Below are 24539 nucleotides of genomic sequence, written 5' to 3' on the forward strand. Positions count from 1 at the left end.
CATCTTTAAGCATTTGAGCAAGCTTGGGGTCCCCATTCAATGCTGAATGCACTGCCTACTTAGCAGCAGAAAATATTTCTTTGGGAGAGAAATGGAATTTTCTGTTGGGAAGAACCTTCCTGATTTAGATCCTGGAACACAAATAACAAATGTTTTGCATGTTTTTTCTTGAGAAACAAATGGCACTGCTTTCTGTTTCTTTATCAATATTGTTCTTTTTCTTCCTCAAAACATGAGATTCATTCACATGACTTTTAAGGAAAAAGAAGTCAGACGGTAGCTACCATTAAACATTGTTTTATTGTAGTCTTTAATGTACATGCAGAATTAAAAAAGTGTCAGTTATATCTGTAAGCACATAACAACAATGTAAATGTATCAGATCAGCAACGTATTTGGATTAGGGACTAATAAATCTAAGTGAACAGACATCTTTCAGGATATACAGTTTATATGATAAATCAAGGTTTTCTTCAGAGTGATTTTCCTCATAAAAAGATAAAATATTTCTTGTTTATAATCTTGCTTGTTTTTAATTCTGAAAAAATCTATAATAGTACACTCTCCACTATGTACATAGAAAAACATAAAACTATATCCATACCAGTGTCTGTTTTAAATGCAAACAATAGTAGTTAATAGCTTTGTAACTTTTTGTGCACCCTCTCCCCTCTTCTCTCCCTCCCACCCCCTTTAAAAAATGCAGCATCTCCTAACGTTTTCAATGCTTTGGTAGAAAAAGAACCGAAGGCACTCCCATGTTAGGTAAAGCAGTAAGTGAAATATCAGCGCTAAATAAAAAAGCTGCAGGTGTACCAGACAGCTCCGTGCTCAGTCCCATGGGCCAAGTCCTGCACTCTTGGAGGTCAAGAACTGGTTTGCTGTAGGTGCCAACTGGAGCAGGCTCAGGCCCCAGGTCAGGCTACAATAAAGCTGATCAGCCTCACAACTATTTTTACAAAAGCTTCACACAAACCACATGAGGATACAGGCAGTATCTCTCAACACAGTACTATCATGAGGGCAAAAAGCTCCTGCAGGAGCTCCTGCAGGAGTTCCTGTAGGATCCTGTAGGTCACAGCATCAGAGTATGTTGCAAGGGCTCTATTTTGTAGGCCTTGCACCTTGCAACATAGGCTAGCTTCACACAACACCCTCCATTTCAGACTTCTGATGTTGCAGCCTGTCTAAAAACAAACGAACAAATCCATGATTTGAAGCTCTAACCCATCTCTCATGATGGATTAGTTTAGACTCAGCAAAGCATCAATTCTCCTGAAAATATTCTGTGTGCTAGTGGCATGCTGACTTCTGCTGATAGGAAAGTTTTTAAAGCTGATAGGAAAGTTTCTCTCAGAGGCAGCTCCTCCTTGGCATTTTGTGGCTTGTGTTTGGCACACCTTCATTTTTCTCGTAACTTGGGGTTATCTCTGGCATACTTAAAATATGTAGTTATATGAATACTCTGGAAAAAAAATGAAGCCTATGAGATAAGCACCTAAATGCTAGCTAAGAGATGTGTCATAAGTCACAGTTAGGAAAACATTTCTATAATGACCAGTTTTAGTTTTCAACTGCAGTTTGCTTCTACAACTCCACAGAAGGCTGAGAAACAACTGGCTGCAAACTTCCAAGAGAGAGAGCAAAAGGCACAGACAGAAGCTTTTTTATGGACGTGAAAAGCTTTCACGTGTCTATGTTTCCAGCCTGATGAAGTGTTAGCTTTTCAGGTCATGTATTAATTAAGTAATTTGTTTACTTAACCAATGTATTCATAGTACACCATACCTGACCACGACTGCAAATAGCTGTAGTCAACTGACGATACAATTGAAAAAGAACATTCTGCTAAAACCTGCCAGCTTGTCACGTTCATTCTGCTGCAGTAGCTCTACACTCTTTGGCCACAATAAAATGAATGGCATTACAGTGTTGGAAAACATTTTTGTCATTCTTTGGTATCTCTACGGATTTATCTTACAAGGAATGAACAGAGAGATAAAAAGGCACCCAACGTAACACTTCTGTCTCTGAATTGAACAGCCAGCAAAATGATATGCAACTGGCATGGAAAAATAGTCATTGATGGTTAGTTTGAAATGCAGGCTGAAAAGAGAGGGAAAAATAATAATAATAATAAAAAAGCAAGTAGTCCAGTAGGAATACACAGTAGAAAAAGAAACTGAGCAAGTGATTCTTTGTTTTGGGCCAGTAAATCCACCAGTTGCTGTTATGTTGCTTTGGAAAACGAAACTGGCACCAAAACACCCCAACCAACACAAAACCCCCACCCACTCTCTAGGCTGATGGCTTTTCTTCAAATGTCCCTCAAATCTCTTTCCGTACTGTGGCTCGGATGCTGCTGAACACTTTGCCTATAGCCTCAAAGAGTGGGTCGCAGAACGTGTGGATGCAGATGGAATAGACACGGCTAATGCACTGGATCTCAATTAGGTAGCTCCTTATGCATGGCACCACCGCCCAGATGTGCAGGAATGACAAGATGGCAAAGTAGATGCCCCAGATGAGAGCCATAGGAATGCCAAAGATTGCTGACAGTAAACGATAAAACCAGTATTTCGTTACAGTGAAGGTGGTAAAACTGGCCTTCCAAATCCCATCAAAGCTGTGTGTTCCCTCTGGCTCAGCAATCACATCTTCAAAATCAATCTGCATCAAAGAACACAAAAGCAGGTCAGTCAGGTGTCCCCATTAAGAGTGGATTCCAGAAACCCCTCACCTGGAAAGCAATGGTCCCCTGCACAAAACTCTGAAACATGTAATCCCTACATCCCAACATGATTCAACCCATCTTAACATATCATCTGTGATAATGATATGAATAAGGCTTGCGTTTTTTTTTTCCCTAGTGATTATCAGGAAGCCTCAATGACTAGCTCAAAACCAGACACCTAACTTTTAGATACTGTCCACAAAACTGCACTGCCCACAAAACTGAATAACTTTTCTTCAAGATATAGCTTGAATATTTTGTCTTCAAGGTATAGAGTGCCCTTAAAATCTACGTAAGAGATGAACCAGTTAAAAAGAATCATGATGCTGTCATTGCCTATCTTAACCATTTCACATTTTTACAAATGGAATAAACGTGCTCACTACTTTGGCATTTTATGCACCTTAAGCGTGCATCGATAAAATACGCTTTATTTGTCTCATTTTTCCATCTTACCCTGTAAAGCATTGCTAAATTTTGACAGTTAATAAATGTTAAGGACAGCTATTTAAATATATATATTTGAAACGGTTGTGAATAGTTCTTAATAGCCTGAAAAATAAAATACTGGATTTAGATTGGTATCAGATGGAGATCCTTTATATTCTGAAAGGGTAAGGGAGCTCTTCAATCTTGTTAAACATAGAGAGGCTCTTCACATTAGAGTCATTTTGTTCTAGCCTATCCTGTTTATGTGATAACCCCCTGTTCGTGAAAGACATAGGTGAACATATTAATGTTTAGAAGGAACACACTCTTCCACATATTTCATGGTTTTGACTATTCATAAATCATTCAAAAAGTCACCTAAGGAAGCAGTACATTCCAGCATGCATATTTTACGGTTCTATGTTGAAATACTGAGCTTTTTCAGGAAGCTTAATTGTCATAACATTTCTATTAGAAAATTAACAGAATTGGGGTGATAGTTCAGCTTCATGTCACACAAACACTTGCTTGATATAACCCACAATACAGGATATTTAATTTAGTCAGCACACCAAATTGTATAGGTACTGCATTCAAAAGGAAGAAGAACATCACAACAGTACGCCTCTGCAAGAAACTAAATGATTGTTTAAATTAGGTGAAAAAAAAATACGTTCCTAGGACTGGATCCCAAAGTCCAGTGATGCTGCTGCCATAAGTGATGATTTACAGGAGCAGGCTGAGTATGTTATGGGCCAGAGGACTCAGAAACTCAGGCATACCTTAGGAGGCTGGAAGGAGGTGAATATAAATATACTGTGTAAATATTGCTTATACTGTAGGAAAAGGCTTAAAATCACTTCTTTTCATTTAAAAATGGAAAAAACTTCTCCCTCTCTCCCACTGAATCTTCAGTCAGCCCACACAAAAGTTACCAACTCACTACAAAGGAAAAAATACTATAAAATCACTGGGCTTTCCAGTTTTATCAAGAAAAGATAATTCCCAAGCAAAAGTATACAGTCTAGGGGTAATTTGCTTGAAGGGTTTTAAAGTCCTCGTGAGGAAATTTCTGAATCAGATGTAATATCAGACATCCCAAATGCCTAACATCAAGCTGGCTAAATTTAATGTGTTACTGGGCCTAACCATCACTTTTCCTGCTCAGGTCAGTGCATCTCTCCAGATATTGGATAAACAAACTACAAACCCTTTATTCTTTACTGAATGAGGCTTTAGTGATTTGAAAGTGCTTTGTGACTCTTCTGGATGAGATTTCATTATCACCCTAATCATGGCCATCATACTTTAAGCTAGCATTTGGGTTGAAATTCTGTCTCCACAGAAACCAGTGGCAGGATCTGCATCAGCTGATACCTAACGAACACGACACAGCTCCACGCACTTCTTGTGAAGGCATGCAGAGCCAACAGTCTATCTGGAATTTCTGAAACTGAACAGCATAATTTTAAACAATAACCACAGAAAGAGAAAATGAAAAGAGAGTCTTAGGCACAGTTCTCTCCTGCAGTATTTCTATCCGTATTAAATAGCCTGCACTTCTGTAGGTCATGTGATTTTTTAGTACTAATCTTGGAAAACAATTTCCCGGAAAAAAAGTGTATAAAAACAGCATATACAGGACACTATATTTGTTGCTCAGTTTAGACAGGACATTGGAGCTTATTTGGGTTCTGTAATGTCAGTGGGACCAATCCTGAAGCTCTAGTAGAAATAACTCCAGTTCTGGTAAGGGCATCACAAGCAACAGAATGTTCTATATTTTCACTGTGGCCTTATTAGATATAAAAGTTCACATTGGGGACTAAATAAGTGACACAAAATTAGCTTTATAAAGTACATTGGCCATAAAATAATTATATGAATTAGTCATTAGAAGTTATCTGCTGTGTAGAAAGACAGAGCAAGGATGTATTACGATTTTATGTTCCAAATGAAACAATCAGATGCCCTGGTATCAATCACTGCATTTTTAGGACTGGACCACAAGAGAAAGAAGAAGAAGTTGTAGATGTACATGAAGAAGTCAACAATATCTCCTGATGATAGTGTCTAATTGTCTTCTATCTAACCTCAAAAATAAAACAAAAAAACCTAAGACGTTTTCAAGAGCTGCGTATTATTTACCAAATCAACCTTATTCAACTGAGTGCACTTGTTGGAAAAATGTATGCCCGATTTTATTTTCTTTTTGAAATACACTGGGAAGCATGCTTACACTATATATTTTTGCAGCAATTCAAAAGCAAGCTTTTCATTGTAACCTGTATTGCATTTTCAAAAGCAAATGGGTTCATTTTCAAAGTTCATTTTCAAAGCAAATGGGTGCTCTTGGCTTATTATCAACATTAGCCTTGAAATCAGATAATAAAAATATGCAGATGATTTTAGCAAGAGAAAGTAGCTTCTGAGAAAATGATATTACAAGAAGACTATATATATTTTTTTTTCCTCATAGGTTGTACATAGCCTTCTTATTCTAAAACTTGTGGCAATTTATTGTGTTCTTCCCATCAGTTGATGCTGTGATCGTCGGCACAGAGAGTTTGTGCACGTAGCTATCATACAGCAGATCAGTGCATCAGGGGCCATTCAGGGTCATGCCCAAAGTCTTTACATTCCACTCAGTCATAGCGAAGTCTATCTTTTATGTTTTCAACAAGCTGATAAGGGAAATATTAAATCTCACGAGGAAAGCAATTTTGCATTGAGATCATTTTCATGGTTATAACTTTAGCTAAGTGGGACCTATCTGCAGAACATGTTTTTGGCGTGCAAGAAGTTAATGTGAAGCTCCTAGAATTTTGCAAATAAATATTAAGACTGGCTTGTAATTTGGTTCCTTTAGAAATAATTACTTACAATGAATGCTTTACTGAAAAATGGAAGCTGGTAAACTCATCGATTTTCAAATCAAATAGTAAATTTTCTGTAATCCCAGTTCTCAGAAACTGATGGTTTTAGCCTGTTGTGTGACCCAAGATGTCCTCAGAGTTAATCCTGGGGAGCTGACAGAAGAATCAGACCATATAACATTTCCAGATGGGCAGCATTGTCCTCATTCCAGGAGATGATGCTAATGTCAGAACATTCACGATATATCCTTGGCCGGGGTTTCTCCGCTCAAGTCATGCACAGTTGTCCTGAAAGTGCTCAGGCATCAGTCTGCCTGAGATTGTAATGGCAGTGTATTTCTGCCACCAGCAATCACCACGAGTTGGTGGAGTCCTTCCTTGGAGCAATTTTAACAGCACTATGAACGTTTCTACCAATGCACAGAGCCCACATAGATGGTGCTATGGGAACAATAACTGATGTCTCCCTACCACATCTTTCCCATTTCATTATTTCTCAAGTCCCATGTTCTCCATTGCTCCACATTGCATATGGAAGACACCAAACTGAATTTGAGAGTCTTGAAAGATAGAAAAATGGCCTGGCAGCTGTAAAATCTCTCACATGAATGGGTTAAAATGAACCTGTCGTCTGTCTAAAAGCCACAATAATGTTATGAAGTAACGTGTGTTGAGAGAGTGGAATGGTAACATCTGCGTTGCTGTCCAAAACCAGGCTTACCCGAAGCAGTATAAAGTCTAAATCAAGCTATCCAACAAACTGAGGTAAGCTGGGCTCTTCCACGTCTCAGCTGCAACCAGATCACGTACGAATCCCACTGGCTGGGAAATGTGCTATTTATTTCATCGTTCAGGCAGTGCAGATAAGTCCTCACACTGCAGGAACTGAGATATCACCCAGATTCTTCCTGCGCTGAACCACTCCCATGAAAGATCCTGTTTTTAACTCCCAGGGATCTGTCCTCAGCAAGCAGCAGAGAGAATAGGTGACTGGATGAACTTTGCCTTGCTATGGGATATATTTCTTTCAGTTACTCACCCCTCAGTCTCTTCTATCATTCCCCTCTGGTTTTTAGTTCAACAGCACTCAGTAACGGTGAGTGTCATCAGCCTGATAACGGGAGTCCGAATGAACTAAGTAAATTAAAAATAGGAGTGACAGAAGAAACAGAAGTGGCCAGAAATACGATCCTAGGAAGAAAGACACTCTGCAGCTCTTCACTAATTTCTGGAAACGGACCTAACTGGCCCACAAGGCTAAGATACCTCTATTTAGGGTACTTTTCTCAACTCCACTTTTGCCAAAGCATCAAATGTATGTAAATTTATGAAAGACTCTGCTTTATTCATGTAAAGACATGCTTAGGTTAGGCACAGGTCCTGTTGTGAAGATTACAGCATGTAGCTTGTTCCTCTAGAGCTATCAGGGTGTGCTGTGAAACAACTGGGAATTATTTGCCAAGCTAATGAAAATACAGACACGTTCACTTGTGACAAGGAGAGAAGTAAAGGAAATTTGTTTTGACCCTCTAAAGGATGCTAATAACTCACTGCAGCCTTCTGTTTCAGCCAAAGCTATTAAACACTATCAACTTCTGTTCCATGCCTACAATGCACTTCCTGACTTCAGCTATTCTTTGTTTCCTACTATTCAGCTTGGTGAAGCCAGTTTTTACATTGCTTGAAGCTTTTGTCTGATTCTGCTATGAGAATTATTGCAGCTTCTTTTGCCCTGCATGTGTTTATTAAACTTTTATCAGGAAATTAAGGGACCTGCTTTGATTCTAAAAGAGATTTACTTACAACAAAGGGAAATGGTATGGAGGATTTGCCTTCTTTCTCAAAGGCTGTTTAAAGAAAAACCCTATTAATTAAAAAAGCTTAACAGTGTGAAGTTATTGCTTTAAACAAACAAACAAAAAATACAAAAACAAAGAAATAAAAAAAAAATATCCCCAAAACATGAAACAGATGACTCAAGTATATGTGCCCTTATGTATGAATACAGTTGACCTTGCCACTTTAGTCCTTATGTCCTTTAGTCCTCAAACTGCCTACCTAACAGTTATGCTTTTCCTCAAATTTTGTCCTTTGAGATATCCATTCCATAGAAAATTTACTGTGGTGGGTTTATAAGAAAAAAATATTAAGGCCACTGGTATTTTACAAAGGCTTTGGCCTAATCCACATTTCTGCAACTGTAATTACTCAGGTCTTCACGTGCAGTATGTGTGCTGCTGCTGTGCTCACAACAGAAGGAGAGCAGAGACACCACCACTGCTCCAGTGAGGGGGAACCCAACCAAGAGCTCAGTGTGCCTACATTTCTGAGTGCCTTCAATATTTTTTGGAGTCAGTGAAAAGAAGCTCAGGTCCTTACTGGCTGTCTTCTGACTGATCACTCATATCTTCAATCAGGCAAACCGCTTAAATACGCACACAGCCTGAACAATGGGAACGGCCTCACTGATGTCAATATGCTTAAGTGTTCTGCCAGACAAGGGCTGTAGTCAAGCCAGACTGAAAGTTGGGTCTGTGAGGAATAATTAACATGTACGAATATGTATTTATGGAAGATGGAGGCACAAGCGGGTTTTCCTTACATTTTTAGCACAGAGCATAGGCACTGTCTTTACAACTTACCCCGTGCTATTTTAAAACAGTCTTTTCCCTGATACTAAGCCCATAAGTAATGTTTCCTCAGATTATACTGTCTCTTTAAGACTCAGAACAGTCATGTAACAAAAGGCAGATACGATCATTTTTTTTCTGTTGTGACAAATGCAACTTACAAAATTTCCCAAAGCACTCAATGTCCCTTAAAGAAAACATTCAGCTGAAGAAAATAACATTTAAATGCTTCCTTGTCTCTTTGAAATAGCATGTTTCCACATCTGCTGGTGCTTGTCTTCCTGACCACTGCCATATTTTTTTCAGAAAATGACAAAAAAACGTATAAGGTTTTTTCTACTGAGCCCGAGGGAAAGAGCATGGGAGGTGTCAGAACCCAGAGGGGTAGAGCTGCTCTTCTCCTTTCCCTCACCACCCAGGAGACTTCACGATTTTGGAGGTGTAGGGTGTGGGACATGGCAGTGCCTCATGGCTGCAAGGCCTACATTAAGAGGAACAGGAGGAGGCCTACTCTTGCTCTGAGTAGGTCTGTCTGGACCTAGGTTGCATGGGATTACAGGAACTTTAACAATGGCTTCACTTGTTTTGACCCTAATAAAGAGTCCACCCTTTTTTTTTAAGAACACTGTGCAGTCTCCATCAAGCAAACATTTATCAGCACTACGTAGAGAAGCTGATAACTTTGTGCCCAAAAACATACAGCTTAACAACACCTAGATATTTTATGGCTGTCAGGTGTGTTATAAAGGCACGACTTCTATACCAGAGCATCTGTATAAGCCCTAGGCTATGGCATGGGTGAATGCAAAGCACGAGCATCAGCTGTGCCCAGAGAAGGACAAGGTTCCCTCATGGGAGAGTTCAAGCCCACTTATTTGTTCAAACTGACAGAGGAATTTGCATTACATTCTCTTTCTCCCTGTGCCTACTTTCCATCATATTGCAGGAACAGTGTTCTGCTGGCAGATTTCTTCTTCGGAGATAGGGAAGCAAACAATGCTTCAACAAACAAGAATATTAATGCTGGAAAAGAGTTAAAGGACTACACTCTTCTAAGCTAGAGCAGAAAACCTTGTCCTGCCAGGAGTGACCACTGCTGCACCGATAATAAATATTCAGACAGATTATGAGCAATTTAAAATTACGTCATGATTTAGGAAAGGGTTATGATTGCAAGATCAGCACTTTACAAACAGAAAGATCAATGAAAATTGCCAAACTTTGCTACTAATTACCAAGAGGAGAACATCTGACAATGCTGAATTACTCATTACATACCAGAAAAGCCCTGGTGATGGGCTTTGTTTTATCAGATGGGCAGGCTCATCTAAAGCTGCGGAAGTATTCACATGAAATATGCTACTGGTGGCAATGGGTCAGCCCTGCAGCAACCAGGCATTCTCCAGAGATTTCTTCCTGAAGCACTTGTCTGTGCTTCTCAGTATAGCCCAGCAGAAGGAAAGAATAGCAACTCAAGGAGACATCTGCACGCCTCTGAAACACAGCTAAACTTCCTGCGCAGGTGGGGAGATCGCATCAACCAGTTACTTGGCAGACGGGTCGATGCTGTCAGAGCGAGTGGTCAGAAAATGAAGTGGCTGCTTTCCTCTCTGGAAACTGGGCTGCTGGGAGGTTATCACAATTTTCTCAAAGGGAAAAACTGTTACGAAGCTTTCTTCGTTTATTATTTGTTTCATGTTGAATAGTTCCTCCTCATTTGATGCAGCTATGTTAGCTAAAAACCCTGAGATATCTTTGTGTACGTGCATGCATACATATTTGTGTCTGTATGCTTAAAGTTCCTCAGCATGAACAGTGGGGTGAAATTTGGAATATATTAAAACTAAAGGGAGTTTTTTAAAATCAATTCCACTAGAGTCTGGAATTAACCAGAGTTCAGGAATGTTAATAAAACCAAAGGTATCCTCTAATGAGTTTTTTAGATGGTTATATTGCCCTCTGATACAATACCATTTGGAAGTTTTACAGATCTGATATTAAGCTAATATTGTTATTAGTATCTATTTATATACTATTTATATAATTAATATAATAACATTAATATCACAATTGCTAGCCTTTAATATAACTTTTTGAGAACTTGCTCTAGCTTCATTCCTCCTAAATTTGGGTACTAATGGTGAATGGAAATATAGCAATGTTGGACTCTAGTATCACATGGAGAGAGAAAGGCAACTTCACACGGGGCTTTATACATGAAATCTGTTTATTTATTTATCTCTATCATGTGTATCAATTGTAAGGGAGTCTAATGAGAGGAGACTCTTAACTAGGTATACTAACCATAAACATATTCCTGTTAGTTGCTGCAATTATTTTTTAGCAAATATGTGTAACTTGTTCTCACCATTTCCCTCTTTTCTACCTGAGTGTGCTTACTGCTGTGAGTGCATAGTTACTGCTCTGTTCCTTTAAAAAAGATCTGCCTCTGCACTTCTTCTGTTAGAAGGCTGTCCTTCTACTGGAAGATCTTAAGTTACTGACCCTTAAATATGAGGCAACTCTTTCTTTAATATTTCACAAAGATCAAGATGTTGCTGGTCTACAGTTGCAGCCTTATTATAAATTGCATTGAAAAGGAGTTACATGAACATGGACTTGATAAAACAATAGGAGACTGAGGTCTACAGGAGATACTAAGGTAATCCTGAGGGAGAACTAAGTGTGTTTTGTATTTGTTTGAGGTTGTTGGAAGGCATTTGACAGCTTACAGAGGAAGCATTGCAATCCTTCTACGAGATTCCCTTAGGCTTCTTTGAAACTCCGAGTGTACTTTGGCACAGCGGGAGTTTGGGCAGGGAATGTGATGCTTTCACCTTTAACTGCGATAGTATCTTCGCACTTCTTATCTGAGAAGCTGACTTTATCAGTTCCTTTTTATTTGAAAATGAAGTACATGGGCCAGACAAGCCTTATTCTTGTACAGCTCCACTGACATCTATAGCATAACTCCTTGGCTATCGTGAATAAAACAGGGTGCGAGCTTCTCCAGCTAATGCACTCTTTCGAGTGGGCACAGCAATACTGAGACTGTTTGTCCTTTTGAATACTAACCCAATGACATAACTTCTAACAAGAATAATACTGCATAAAATTAAAAGTTAGTTTTGAAACTATGGCAAAGACATTTTCATAAGAAATCTCCTAGAAAAAAAATTTAAAGGGACTAACAGAGTCAAACCTGTCCCCATCAAAAAAATCAAACAAACTTAAGAGCCATAACTTTTATTTTGTCTTCAACACAATAATAATAATAATAATAATAACAACAACAACAACAACAACTCCTCTTTAGTCTTGGATGCTTTTATTGTTGTAATTTGTCTAGAAAAGAAAAGAAAGGTGGTAGTTTTGGATCAAGCAGCTCAGAAAATTAGCTGCTGATGTAGATTTCATCCCACTGTCAATTTACTATAAGGGTATTTGAGAACAGTGGGGAATAGAAACTATTTTTAGAGCTGTATTTCTCTTCAGCTTTCCAGATATCACAAGTTTTATGGCTCATCCATGTTCATTAGTATTTTCTTCTCTCTGTTACTTAAAATACACCAAAGATCCAATTCTCATTGGGCTCTATTATACACATTTTCCTGTTCCCACAGAAGACTTTTAGATTTCAGTGATTTGTTTCAGTATTAGACAGCCATACTTTCTGCAACAGATGGTGGTATTTTTTTCCATATATTGGGTTAAAAAATCTAAAATGAATTCAAATTGTTCATAAAATTTTCTAACATATATTCTAAATAAAGTTGAATTTAACAGAAGGGAAAAATATTTGCCTTCTCTGACTAAGAGGTAGTGTCCAACAAACTCTAACAAAAGGAACATCCATGTTGAATAGTTGGCTCTGTCCCCATTGTCATCAAACGAACATTTTCCTATGGAGTTATGAGTCATGTTCATCACGCTAAACAAGAAGGCAGCGCATAAGGCTTTAATAATACCACAATCTTAAATACAAACGCTTTTGAGATCTGAGACTTGATTAGAACAAATTCAATTATTATCTGTAACCTTATGGGCATTCAAAAATTCCGTGCCTAGCAATCTGAAAACTCCTAATTCCTGTGCAAGAAAACTTTTTCAGAGTTCTCTGGCCACGCTCAGTCCTCCTACAAACCAGCCTCTGCAACAACTTGAGCTTTAGTCTCTGAATTGTAGACTAGCCTTGAAAGAAACACTTGGAACAGAATTGGATCGGACGGACAGGCAAAGTCCAACACCAGAATAGTGCTGCATTTTAAAATCTAAACCCCACAGCTGGACATTGATATGGCACCCAGTTTAAGAATCATCTCATTTAAATGCAGCTGTGCAACAGTAAGGTGTCGTGTCCGAGCTATGTGGAGATAAACACACTCTGGGAGAAAAACCCACCTCATCCTGTGGTTAGGCCTAAACTCTGTGACACGAATCTGCCTCCACAGATGTGCAACCACTCCAAGAGGAGGAGCTGACAGCTGTTGTCACATCAGCGTGGCAGACCTCAGTGCCTTAACCTTCCCAGCTGAGCACAGCAGGGGACAGTCTCTGCCTTCCTTCCAGGAGGTCCCAGCGGAGAAGGGAGGTGCTCTGCCTAGGCACCTCTCCTGCGTGCACAAGGTCCTTCCTTGCAGTGAGATGAATTTCCCTTACCAGCATCAGCTTTAAGAGGAAGGCACGAATACACAGCTGTTTAAAACTTGGTACAAAAGCTCTGCATTGTTACATCTGCAGCCAAGTACTGATTTTTTTTTATTTTTTAATTTTTTTTCCAGAGAGAAAAGGACACTTACGCAACGAACAGCAGATAGACACCACTTGTTTAAAACAAACTAATAATTATGTCCTGGGTGGTGCACCAGGCACAGGCCTTTCTCCCTAGCAGAGCACAAAAGAATTGTGATCTAGCTGCAGATGTAACTGCACGTTTGGTCCTCACTAGTCCAGAAGGCGCAGATTTTGTAGGGCTGGCTACCTGGCCTGTCCCCATGGTGAGCAAAGGAGTAGTGAGAAGCACAAGCCAGCCTCAGAGAGATGCAGAAAAGCTAGCTCCCTCCTCTGCTTTTTCCAAATTCAGTAAACTCTGAATACTTGACCAAAGATACTTTCAACTCCAAAGAGTTGGAAGGCTGTAATTTAGCCACAATCTGGAGAACACAAATAGTGCATTGGGAAACAGGAAGAGCAAAGACCGAACAAGTCCTGAAAGAGAACTTCAGGCACCTGCTTGCAAACCTTGGGTCAGTGGGGAGGGAATGATAAATGACAGAAAAAAAAGCCAACAACCAGCTTTCTCTCCTGGTGCTTGCATTTCATCGCACACAAACAAAAACTGTGGGATATAAGTCAGAGTAGAATCTGACATACACAGATACAGTTCTGAGGAAAATAGCTCTTTAATCATCAAAGTGACTCCCACAGAGTTCCCAGGTGCTCAGAGGCTGTTTCTCCCTTACTAGATTCTTATTCTGCTTTCTGTTTGACCAGACAACCCCACAAGCTGGTACCTCAACAACTGCTGCGTGTTCTGAGCATCCCAAAGTGACACATGAGGGCAGTCATATGAGGAAGAAACTCCTTCCTTTCCGCTCCCTGCTGAAGGAATTAGAACAGGAAGGAAATTCTGGTGATTTTACTAGATTGTGCTTCCTCCTGCACGGAGCTGCCAGCTCTGCTGGCTGCGTAACTCAGCTCTCACACTGCAAGGTCAGTAAGGCCCCAGTTCCACCCCTCCCGGAGCAGAAATCCAGTTGTTTGCCCCACTTTTCTGGAAGCATCACACAGCACTTGGCTTCCACTTGGCCTCTAATCTGAAGGTAAAAAGTAAGCAAAGTCACTGTCACCAATATGTTTGGTGTAAAGCATCTGGATCACGCCTCGCCCCCTTGCCTGGATCCCTCCCCTGTTGCTGCCTGCCCCATTTATCTGCTGCAGAGGAAGCTCTGCAGATGCTGTTTGCTGCACATCAAGGGAATGCCTCCTGCTTCTCACAAGCAAGGGTTATTTTTAAAATGTGCTATGGCAAGTATTTGAACGCAGACAACACTGAGGCCTTTTAGAGAGCTGCTTACAGGGCAGATTCCTCATTCTCTGTCTAATCATTTCTATTTCATGGTTGACTGACTTGTCCCCAGTTTCCATGCTATTGTGGCTCATAGTCAAGTGGCAAGAAATGCCTGAAATGATGAGGTTCCAAATCTAGAAAAATGTAATGGCTCTAAACAACACCCAGCTAAGTCTGAGCCACACTTCTGGCCTCAGAACAGCCCTGAACAACATTTTTCTGTCTTTCAGCACCCAAACGAGACTAGGGGCTCCTTCTGTTCCCCAAGTACATTTTTTACTCTCTACCTGGATGATTTACAATGGAAGGAAGAGAGGCAGATAGGTGACAGAAGGAGCCACAGACTGATGGCTAAGGCAGGAACTGAATCTGTGTATCTTCAGCCCAGCGTCTGTCAGCTAGGAACTGGATCTGAGCTTTATGGCTACTTCTAGCAAGCTGAACCTGAAAGTAGTATCCGAATAAACAAATTAGTAGTATCCGAACAAACTTAAACTGTAGGAAAATTCCTCTCCATACTTTTCAGGTTGAACCTATTTCTGAAATACCTATAAAATCAAATAAATCCTTATTTATCCTTGTGACGAGGTAGAAAAGTGTCACTTTGCGATGCCCACACTTTTTACAAATGCTGCTGCTTCTATAATGCAAAATGGATCACGTCTGGTTAACATCAAGTTCACTTTGATACATTCCTGTGTCTCGATGTGGCTACGTGCACCACCACAAACTCAGTGATACGGAGGCAGTACCAGTATTCTGGGTGCCTGCTGGTTTTCAATTAATTTATCTGTTGGTCCACAACCATTTTGGAAGGACAAACTGAAAAAAAAAAATCTCACTTTTTCCATTCCTACAATTCTAACTTTTCAACTTCACTTTGGACGATTGGATGTAATCAAGCTAACTTTCCTAATCATTGCCCCAGTGGGAGGCAGGGAGGGCAGGACGGGCTTTGTAGGCTTCATTTTCCTTTCTGTCCGTTAGGAGTTTTTTCCATGAGTGGTCTGCCTCTCGTCCCAGCAGGAGCTTTCTTTCCCTAGTTAAGTTTGTGGACACTCGATTCCGACTTGTTTGGGGGCTGTGACTCATCCTCGGAAGGTCTGGTTGCTTTGGGGACTTCTTCTGTTGATGTACGCAATGAGCTGTGATGCAGCCTCATTCTCCAGCCCTGCATTCCCTGCCTACTCAGCTGCTCCCCCATGGGTGGCAGAAAAAGGAATCGCTCCCTCCTAACACCAGGCATCTTAAAGGACGTTTTGTACTGCTGCGTACAAAGATGATTTTTTTCTAAACTAATTAAAAATGTGTTCCTTTTCTTTCTAGGTCCTGGAGCTGACAACGGCTCCTTAATTAAAGATATAGCCCGCCCTAGGGGATAATTCCTACTCTTGATCTGCAACACGGGCAGTCCTATTCAGCACCTTCAAACTCTGCTGAAGGCAGAAGGATTTGAGGTTACTCACAACCTTACTGCACTGTCTGCACGTACAGCACAAATCATCTTTCTGACAAACACCCTGAAACTAGATTCCAGCCTTTCTGTCCTCGGAAACAATAGGACATTACTCTTTTTTAGTAATGGGTCATCGTGACCAACGGATGGGGTGGTCAGGGTGATGGTGCTGGACCCTAAGCAAGCCAGCTGGTGGTTAGTCACCCGCTGCACCTGGCAGGCTCCCGTTGGTCCTGGGTCCTGACAAGCCCAGACGACAGCATCCTCAGTTCCCGCACGTATATCACAAAACCTGTCTGCTAAGAGGAAAATCAGCCCCAGGACTTTTCTGACTGAAGGGACTTCGAGGAGAAATCCCCGTCGGTCCACATTTGCCAAAACTGTCAAACCGAACTGTAAGCCAGAGCCTAGACCGGGGCGCAGTCAGATTTGCTTAGCCTCTTCCCTCACTTCTTGAGGGAAAACCACCAAGGAAAAGCAAACGCAAGGAGGAAACGAATGCAGCCCCCTCCGGGACCTCTGCTCTGCTCCCTCTTGGCTGAGGCTGGGCGGCCGGGACCCGGGGGGGCTCAGCCCCTTCCCCGTCCCTGCGGGGCTGTGCCAGCCGCTGCCCAAATCCCCTCTCCCTTTTTTGTTTTTCCCCAAAAATAAAGGAATTGGGACCCGACCCCCCTCCCTTCGCGCAGCAGGTGGAGGGGAGCGGCCCGGGCTGGCGCGTCCCCCCCCTCGCCTACCCCTACCCCTACCCCCCGCTCACCTTGACCACGTCGTCGTTGAGGTGCTTGGGGTCCCGGTTGACCAGGTCGATCTCCTTGGTGTGCACGTCGTGCACCGCCTTCTCGCTCAGCTCGTCTGCCATCATCTTGTTGTTGGGCTTGTAGATGTTGCCCTGCTCCCGGACGGGCGCCGCGTACAGAAAGCCCTGCGGAGGGAGAGAGGGGAGAGCGGCCGCGAGGGAGAGGAGGGACGGGAGGAAGGCAGAACCCAGCCGGGGAGCGGGGAGGGGGGGAGAGAGAGGCCGGGCAGGGCCGAGAGGGGCGGGCAGCGGGGGGGCGGCCCCGCTCCCGGGGGAGCCGGGCTGCGGGCGGCTCTGCCCCGGCTATAAAACCGCAGCCCCGGGGGCGCGCCCCCCGCCGTGCCAGGCGCGGCTCCGCCGCTCGTCGCCGCTCGTCCCGCACCGCCAGGCGGCCCCGCAGCCCCTCCGGGGGTTGCCCGGGACCCTCACCCCACCCCATCCCATCCCAGCCGTCCCCCTGTCCGTACCTCCGAGTCCACGTACTTGGTGCCGGACATGCTGCCCCGCTGCGGGTGGGTGGCGGCCGGCCGGGCGCTATAACGGAGGCAGGAGGATCCCGAGCGGGAGGGAGGGAGGGAGGGAGGCGGCTGGCGGCCGGCCAGGGCCCGCTCCCGGCCTCCGCTCGGGGCGGGGGGACCGGAGCCTGCAGGGGCGTCGCGACCCGCCCGGCACCGGCCCGGGGTGGGAGGGGAAAGCGGCCCCGAGCCGGCAACCTGCCCGCCTCGGCCCCCCGAGGGGACGGGGACAGCGACGCGGGGACGGGGACGCTGCCCCGGGACCCCTACGGCATTGGGGGGGGGGAGGCGAGGAAGAGGTGAGGAGATGGGAAAGCCCCTCCGCCTCTGACAGTCGCTTACACACCGTTTACACACAGTTTACACACGCTCCCGATCGCCCCAGGAACAGTTGTGGGAACTTGGGACATCCTCGGGCTGAAGAAAAAGTGATCTGTCTGCTCAACCGGTTCGTTTCGGAGCTATGCGAGTATTTAGCAGTCCTGCGCTTGAAGGGCACGGTGTTTTCCTGGGAGGAGGCTGACCCCTGCGTGTCTGCCCTGCCCGTTAGCCACCGGCACTGCGCTTCCGAAGAGGCTCCGTGGGACACCCACGGTGGCCACGCTGTGTTCCCCAGGCCCTTTATAAACCCAGGGGCATGTGTAGGCATAGACGCTGCAAGGATTCATCACCGAGTGCCAGACAGCCCAGGTTACAGATGCAATGGCACTGTGCAGCTGTAAACTCCGAGTTATATTTAGCTTTTTTTTTTTTTTTTTTTTTTTTTTTTTTTTTTTTTTTGATGTTTGCAACCATCAGCTTTCCATTAGGAAATCAGACCTTGTTGTAAACTTTATAACGCTAACAGCGAAGTGGCGACCTTGTGCCGTTTAGCACGGAATTGCAGCAACAGAAGTAGAACGATCTTGACAGCTGTGTGCTTAGCTGTGGCAGGTCGAGAAACGAATCAAAAGGACCAGCGGCCGAGATGGATGTAGGCGTCTTAAATGCAAATAAATGCACCTGCTGAAAATGCAGTCCACGGGGCTGTGTGTTACTGGTATGGGCATCAGTAAATTGTGAGCTTTGAGAGTTCCTGTTGTTCACAAACTTTAGAACTTCAGATGGATGTTTTCCAGCTTTCCAAGTTAGTCGGCATTTTAAAAAGTTTTTTTTTTTTTTATCGATGCAATAATTTACTTAGGCCATCATTAAAACACCCGTCGCTGTCCAAACATTTCAATGTGTGCATAAAATCAAATGTACGGATCGAAAGACGTAGTCTCTAGACTTTTTCAAAACCAAACAAACAAAAAACTGTTCTGATTTTCATTTCTAGGAAAGTTTCATGCCCAGTCAGTGTCCTGCGCATACATCGTAAGATTTTGACCCATCGTTTATTATGATTGCATATTTCAGGGATGACTAAGAATAGGAGATATGTTTGTTAACTTGAAGCACTGAATTGCTCCTGGAATGGTTTCTGCAGAACTTCAATGCCCTTTAAAAGAAATTTCTGAATCATGCAACACCACCAGAGCTGGAAGAACATGGGAAGCTGGTGGAACATACAGACCTCATGGGATGAATCCCAGAGAGGCTGCTTACAAGCTGAAATGGGCTATCACAGCTGATGAACCCAGGAAGTGCTCGCTTGAGCTTGACCACCAGGAAGACATCCTGCAGAGAAAACTGCATGGGTACGAACAAGCTGTAAGAGTGAGGAAGTGACATCTGTGGAGATGGGTCAGGGTAAAGCCCGGGCCCATTTCCTCTAGCACTGGGGCATGAGAAATGCACATAAACTTCACGCCCAGTGACTTGGCAGCAGTGAGTGCCGGAGCTCTGCGAGGAGCTGTGCTTACACACGGAGGAACAGTATAGCTCATCTGGAAAGGACACGCAAAAGGCTTGCAAGGGGTTTCTGAAAGAGCAGAAGATATCCCCTCTTAGTTACTATGAGTGGATCATTCAGGGGTGGCCTAAAATTGCCAGTGATTGTGGGCACCCAAGCTGGCCTTGCAGATGCCACCCAACTTGTCTTCTCATTGAGCTTTGCTGCACTTCAACAACCCCGGTCAACCATTGACCAGGATTGTATGCTGTTCAGGTGGCCACCTCACTGCCTTTCTTCTTTTTCCATCACATCAAGCCTCGGCATTTCATTCCTAAATAAAAAAAAAAATGCTCAGAAGTTTTGCTTTAATTGAACTTTCAGACCTCAGGATCACCCTGAGAACTGACTGTAAACATGGAACAGAGAGCGTGCAAGGTGTGAGCACTGAGAGAAGAAAAGCCTTGGTGATGGTAGGAAACCAGTGAAAAAAAAATAAAAATAAATACAGTGCAAAAAATAGATTGGAGAAAATTCCTCTAAAAAATCGTGTCAGAAAATGAGTCACAAAGCTGAACTGAATGTGCATGACTGCTCACTGAATGTCTTTGTCTGGTATCAAATGCTGCCTCTCACTCCGCTCCCTCCCCCTCCCTGCTTTTTAAAGTTGTGTAATTATTCCAGTTATGGTATTAGCAATACTCCTGATATATTGCAATGTCAGCAAGATCAGAATCAGCCCTATTCTTTATGTACAGCTTCAGCAGCAGCTAGGCTGTCAGATAACAGGCTGCCAACAAGCAGCCTTCCTCACACAGAGCGCTTAAAGACCTGAGGCTTGGGAGAGGAAGATCTCTGTGTTTTAGTGTCTTCTGTTGAGCTGCTTCAGTGCATCCTTTTATGTGCATTTTTGGACGTTTTGCTGGATGAAAGCCTGAGCTGCCAGGAGTGTTGGTAGTGAGCTTTTATCAGCTGTGAATGCTCTGCTTACCCTGCTGCGTGATGATAAGCATTGGGATGGGTTTAAAGCGCAGCCCGGTGTTTTGCTGTTTCTCTGATTTACAGACCTGTAGTCCTACAGGATCCAAGGTGGCACTTCTGTCCCCACTCTCTGGAGGCTTTCTGTCCTTCAAATCAGAACTCGCTGAATCGGAATACTCCCACTGAGGTGGGTGCCCTTGTCACCAGTGTATAGGTCCAGTATATAGGACCACACTTTCTTGTTATTTGGCCCATTTATTCCTTGTGTCAAAGAAGTAGTTTCCCCGGGAGAGACTGTGAGCTGCCTGCCTTCCCATTCCTTTCTTCTCGTAGCCTCCAGCTGTGGGTGATTTCCTTTTACACCGAGGCACTGCTGCCACAGCATGTTGCACAGCAGCCTGAGGGCTAGAAGTGTGATCCAACATGTGAGAGACCTGAGATCAATCTTTGCCTATCTGAGGTGTGCTAATGCATTTGGACTCTTGGGAAAATATTTTTTGGGAAGTGTCCCCTTCTGCTGGTGTGCCGTCAGTGTATTTTCAGGGTACCAAGCCATTCTCTTCCCTTGTTTTGGGGTACTTCTCTTAGATGAGAGTGAGCTACCAAGTTGCTCAAACAAGGGCAGTTCTAGGCATGACCAAAATAAAACTCTAGGTACTGAGGGAAGGTTACACGAAAGGGAGGTGCCTTCTGGGTTTAGACATGTTCCTGGCTGGGTGGCATCTGGGCAGGGATTACAGTTTTGGATTTAAATGCCTGACTCGCATCTCAATCCTGCTGTAGGTGTGTACATTCTTTATTGGAGCTGGTCCCTGTAGGTCTCGATTGAGACAGCTTGTAACTGTCTCGGCTGGTGAGGCACATGGATTGAAAGCTTTAATTCTGTCAGCTGAATGTAAGTTTTCTAGACTTTGAGCAATCAGAGCTGCTCTTTTCTCAACCCTTTTCAGTATCAAATTCCTCGACAAATACCAAGCTGGACCATGAATACTGGTTGGGGTCAACACCACTCTGTGCCATTCTGCCAGTCCAAGCATATCGTTGACTGTTCTAGCATCTCACTCTTGGCACTCAAACACTCACTCCCTTGGCTTACTTGATTTTTTGTCACTGAGCTTAGCCATGTAAAAGTTTCATGGGCAATGCCAGCCTCTAGTTGTAGCAGTGTGAACTGTGACAGTGTAACATAAAAATAAAGGTGAGGTAGGTACATAAGGAGATAAAGGAGCTGAAATTGAACCAAGGCAGATGGAAAAATAGACAACTTTTCCTCAAAAGCTTGGATCAGAAGCATGAATCTCTACATTTTATTCCATCTAAGTGTCTAAAGTAGGATCTGTTAAAATGCCTTCTGAAGGAGCCCTTCTATCCCTACTTACAGTGGGAGGGGGAACCCAGATGAGACAAAACTGAATGCTTACAGCAGGTGAAACACCTCAGCCTCAAGTCAGGAGACAGATGTGCAGAGAAGAGCCTGCCCTGCTACTTAGATGAAGCTTTAGTTGCTTCCATGGGCCTGCAAACTTTCTGGAGGAAATAATTTTTATTATTATCATTATTATTTGTTTGTTTGTTTGTTTGTTTATTTTGTGGCAGAGGAAAGGACCCAAGCCAAGCCAAACGTCTTGCATTAATCAGTAGAAAATCTTCTCTGGAGGATGGTTCTGAGCAGGAACCTTTCTTAGCTCCTCTGAATTGCCTCTACAGAAGACATTTCCATTTTGTTGAAATAAACTGTGGAAGATTGGTGTCACCAGGCTAAAATTAACCTTATTAATTCACCCCTCACTTGTAAATCCCTGCACGAAGAAAGCACCTCAGTTTTTAATGTGGAACTGCTGGTTCAATGTGCTCACTGGAGGTCTTGAGCTCCACGAACACAGTGTACTAATGTGTTTGATCGTGTTCCGTTTGCATTTTCTTTTTCTTAAAAAAAATAATAACACACATGTTTTTTCCATGTATTTTTAAAAGAGAGTTAGTACAGCTTAACGGCGGTAGTTTTATCTCTGCAGGTGGGGGAAAAGATCACACCCTGTAAAAATAATGGGCTTGCCATTCTTTGGCTTCCAGTAAATGTGAGTGTGTGGTCTGAGGTCCCAGAGCTGCAGGGATGCTCTGAATATTTCAGTCTGTGCCTGAGTGACTGTACTGGGTAGGTGGGAAAGGGCTCCTTGTTTACTAACATGTCAAAGTTCCTATTAAGAATTTGTGCCAATTTATGTGGTGAACAAATAGGGTGGAGAAATATAGGACATAAATATAGAAGTCTTACAGTCAGATTAGAAGGATTTTATAGTTGTCATGAGAATGTGGGCTAAATTTTGTTGTGAATTAAAAGGAAAAAGGCCCAAATTTGGGGTTATGTCTGTGTGTTAGATGTTACTTCCATGAAAAACACAATACCGAAACATTTTGCATGACAGAACTGAATCTCCAGTTCATGATTATGAATCTAAGGTCTGCAGTAACAAAAGGCAGGTTGGAACTGGAACATCCCATACTTTTTTATTTACTTACCCTGATAACTCTAGCATAATGATGGAAAGTTTACTTTTGCTAAGAGCAACATTTTCCCCATTTCATAGAGAGGAAGAGGACTCAAAGTCCAAAGTAGATGGCTTGAATCAGGTGCAAATTTCCTAAGCTTGTAATAGAAAATGAGACGAAGTTTCTGGACTCTCCTTTTTGCCTAAATTCTTATTTGTACATTGCTGTTAAGATACCAGTTGGTATCATTCGTTCACATTTCAAAAGAGTTAGAAAAGAACTTAAGAAACTGATCCCTGCACTTGAGAACATAACTGAGAGCCAGCGCCCATTCCCTCCCTGCTGTCCACCAATGCTGTAAGCCATGGGCAATATCAGCTGTGGAAGAGCTGTGTGAAGTGTCAGAAGTGACAAATCCATGGAATCCAGGCAATGCTGGAATCCAGAGCTGCCTGGGGCAGATTAACACCTAGCAGTAACAGCTAGAGAAATGGTAGAAAGAACCAATTAATGACACACAGAAAGGCCCAAAACACAAGGACCAAGAAATCATTCTACTTTATTCTCTGTGGTAGCTAGAGGCAGCTGACTTCAGTAAGCTATTGAAAAATGCATATACCCAGTAGTACATGACCTAAATTACTACATTTTTCTCTAGGGAATGGCCCTAGTCTCAGGGTTGGATGCACACCTGAGTTCTCTCAGATCTCAAGCTTTTAAAGGACTCCTTTTAGACACAGGAACCAGCGCTGACTGGTTTTTATTTTTATTTTTTAATGAATTCATCATGGGGATATTTTTGTGAAAAATGTATTTGTAAATGTCTTTGGACTTTGTAGAAGAAAAAAAAATCAAAAGAATTCAAGCCTGACCTGATTAATTTTCATTTTCAAAAGATGTATTTCTGTTTTTAACAAAAGAAAGATCTTTTGAAGAGCACATCTGAAAAGAAAGCTAACTTCTTGCAGAAGATGGAACTCCCGAGAAGTTTCAGCGGGCACCAGTCATTAAGATCCAGTTTTTGAAAGCCATATGCATCCCTCTTTGTGACACATGGAAACAATGTTTTTAATGTACAAAGAAGTTCTTAATGTACAAAGAATATGCATCATTAGTTAGCTTCTGTAGGCCAATGAGCAAGAAAAGGACAATTCTACAGTTCACTTGTAAATAAAGCATGTGCCCTTAAAAAGAATTAAGCTTTTTTTGAATATAGCCAAAATTCTGCATCAAGAGACCTGCATCAGAGAAACATTCTGTCTGGACTTGATTTGATACAAAGAGATACATCTTTTTCTACTATAAATAAGTTAAATACAGTTGACAGTAGTGGAACTGTGTCGATGCTCATCCACTTCTTTTCCCTATGTCACATTTTGGAAGAACTGCATAGTATTCTAAGCTGTGCAGCATTCTAAGAGCTTTTTAAAAAGTTGAAAAACCTGAAAAAAAATGAAGCTGAAAATTGGAAGAAGGTGACATTTTATTATTTTATTATTTTATTATTTTATTATTTGTCTTTTTTGACAAGAAATCTCTGATGCTATTTTAGAAAATAAAATTTTAAATCATAAAAACATTTTGCAATTGATGGAAAACAGCAGCATAAACCCCAGGCTAATTTAATTTTAATGTATCTCCATATCCGTTCTATTACTCTTGTTTACAAGCCCTATTAGGTGCAGACCGAAGAAAGGCTTTTTTTATGGGTTAGGCTTTAATTAGTAAATAAGCAACATGGGAAGTCAT

The 24539-nt window shown here is 42.4% G+C and overlaps 2 protein-coding genes across 2 annotated transcripts in view; both read right to left on the reverse strand.

Moving 5' to 3' along the window:
- The window catches only part of MET (MET proto-oncogene, receptor tyrosine kinase), a 158090-nt gene extending 141002 nt beyond the window's left edge, over positions 1–17088 (reverse strand). Inside the window, exon 1 of the mRNA XM_038173479.2 lies at positions 16953–17088. The gene's annotated coding sequence lies outside the window, so the exon portion shown is untranslated. The remainder of the gene's footprint in view (positions 1–16952) is intronic.
- CAV1 (caveolin 1) lies at positions 284–17500 on the reverse strand. The gene is given in 3 exon segments (NM_001310814.1): positions 284–2670; positions 16953–17117; positions 17459–17500. Coding segments are annotated over 3 exon segments (537 nt in total). The 5' UTR covers positions 17489–17500; the 3' UTR covers positions 284–2328.
- Positions 17501–24539: the final 7039 nt, after the last annotated feature.

The sequence above is a fragment of the Anas platyrhynchos genome, chromosome 1, assembly GCF_047663525.1.
Source record: "Anas platyrhynchos isolate ZD024472 breed Pekin duck chromosome 1, IASCAAS_PekinDuck_T2T, whole genome shotgun sequence".
Taxonomy (NCBI): domain Eukaryota; kingdom Metazoa; phylum Chordata; class Aves; order Anseriformes; family Anatidae; genus Anas; species Anas platyrhynchos.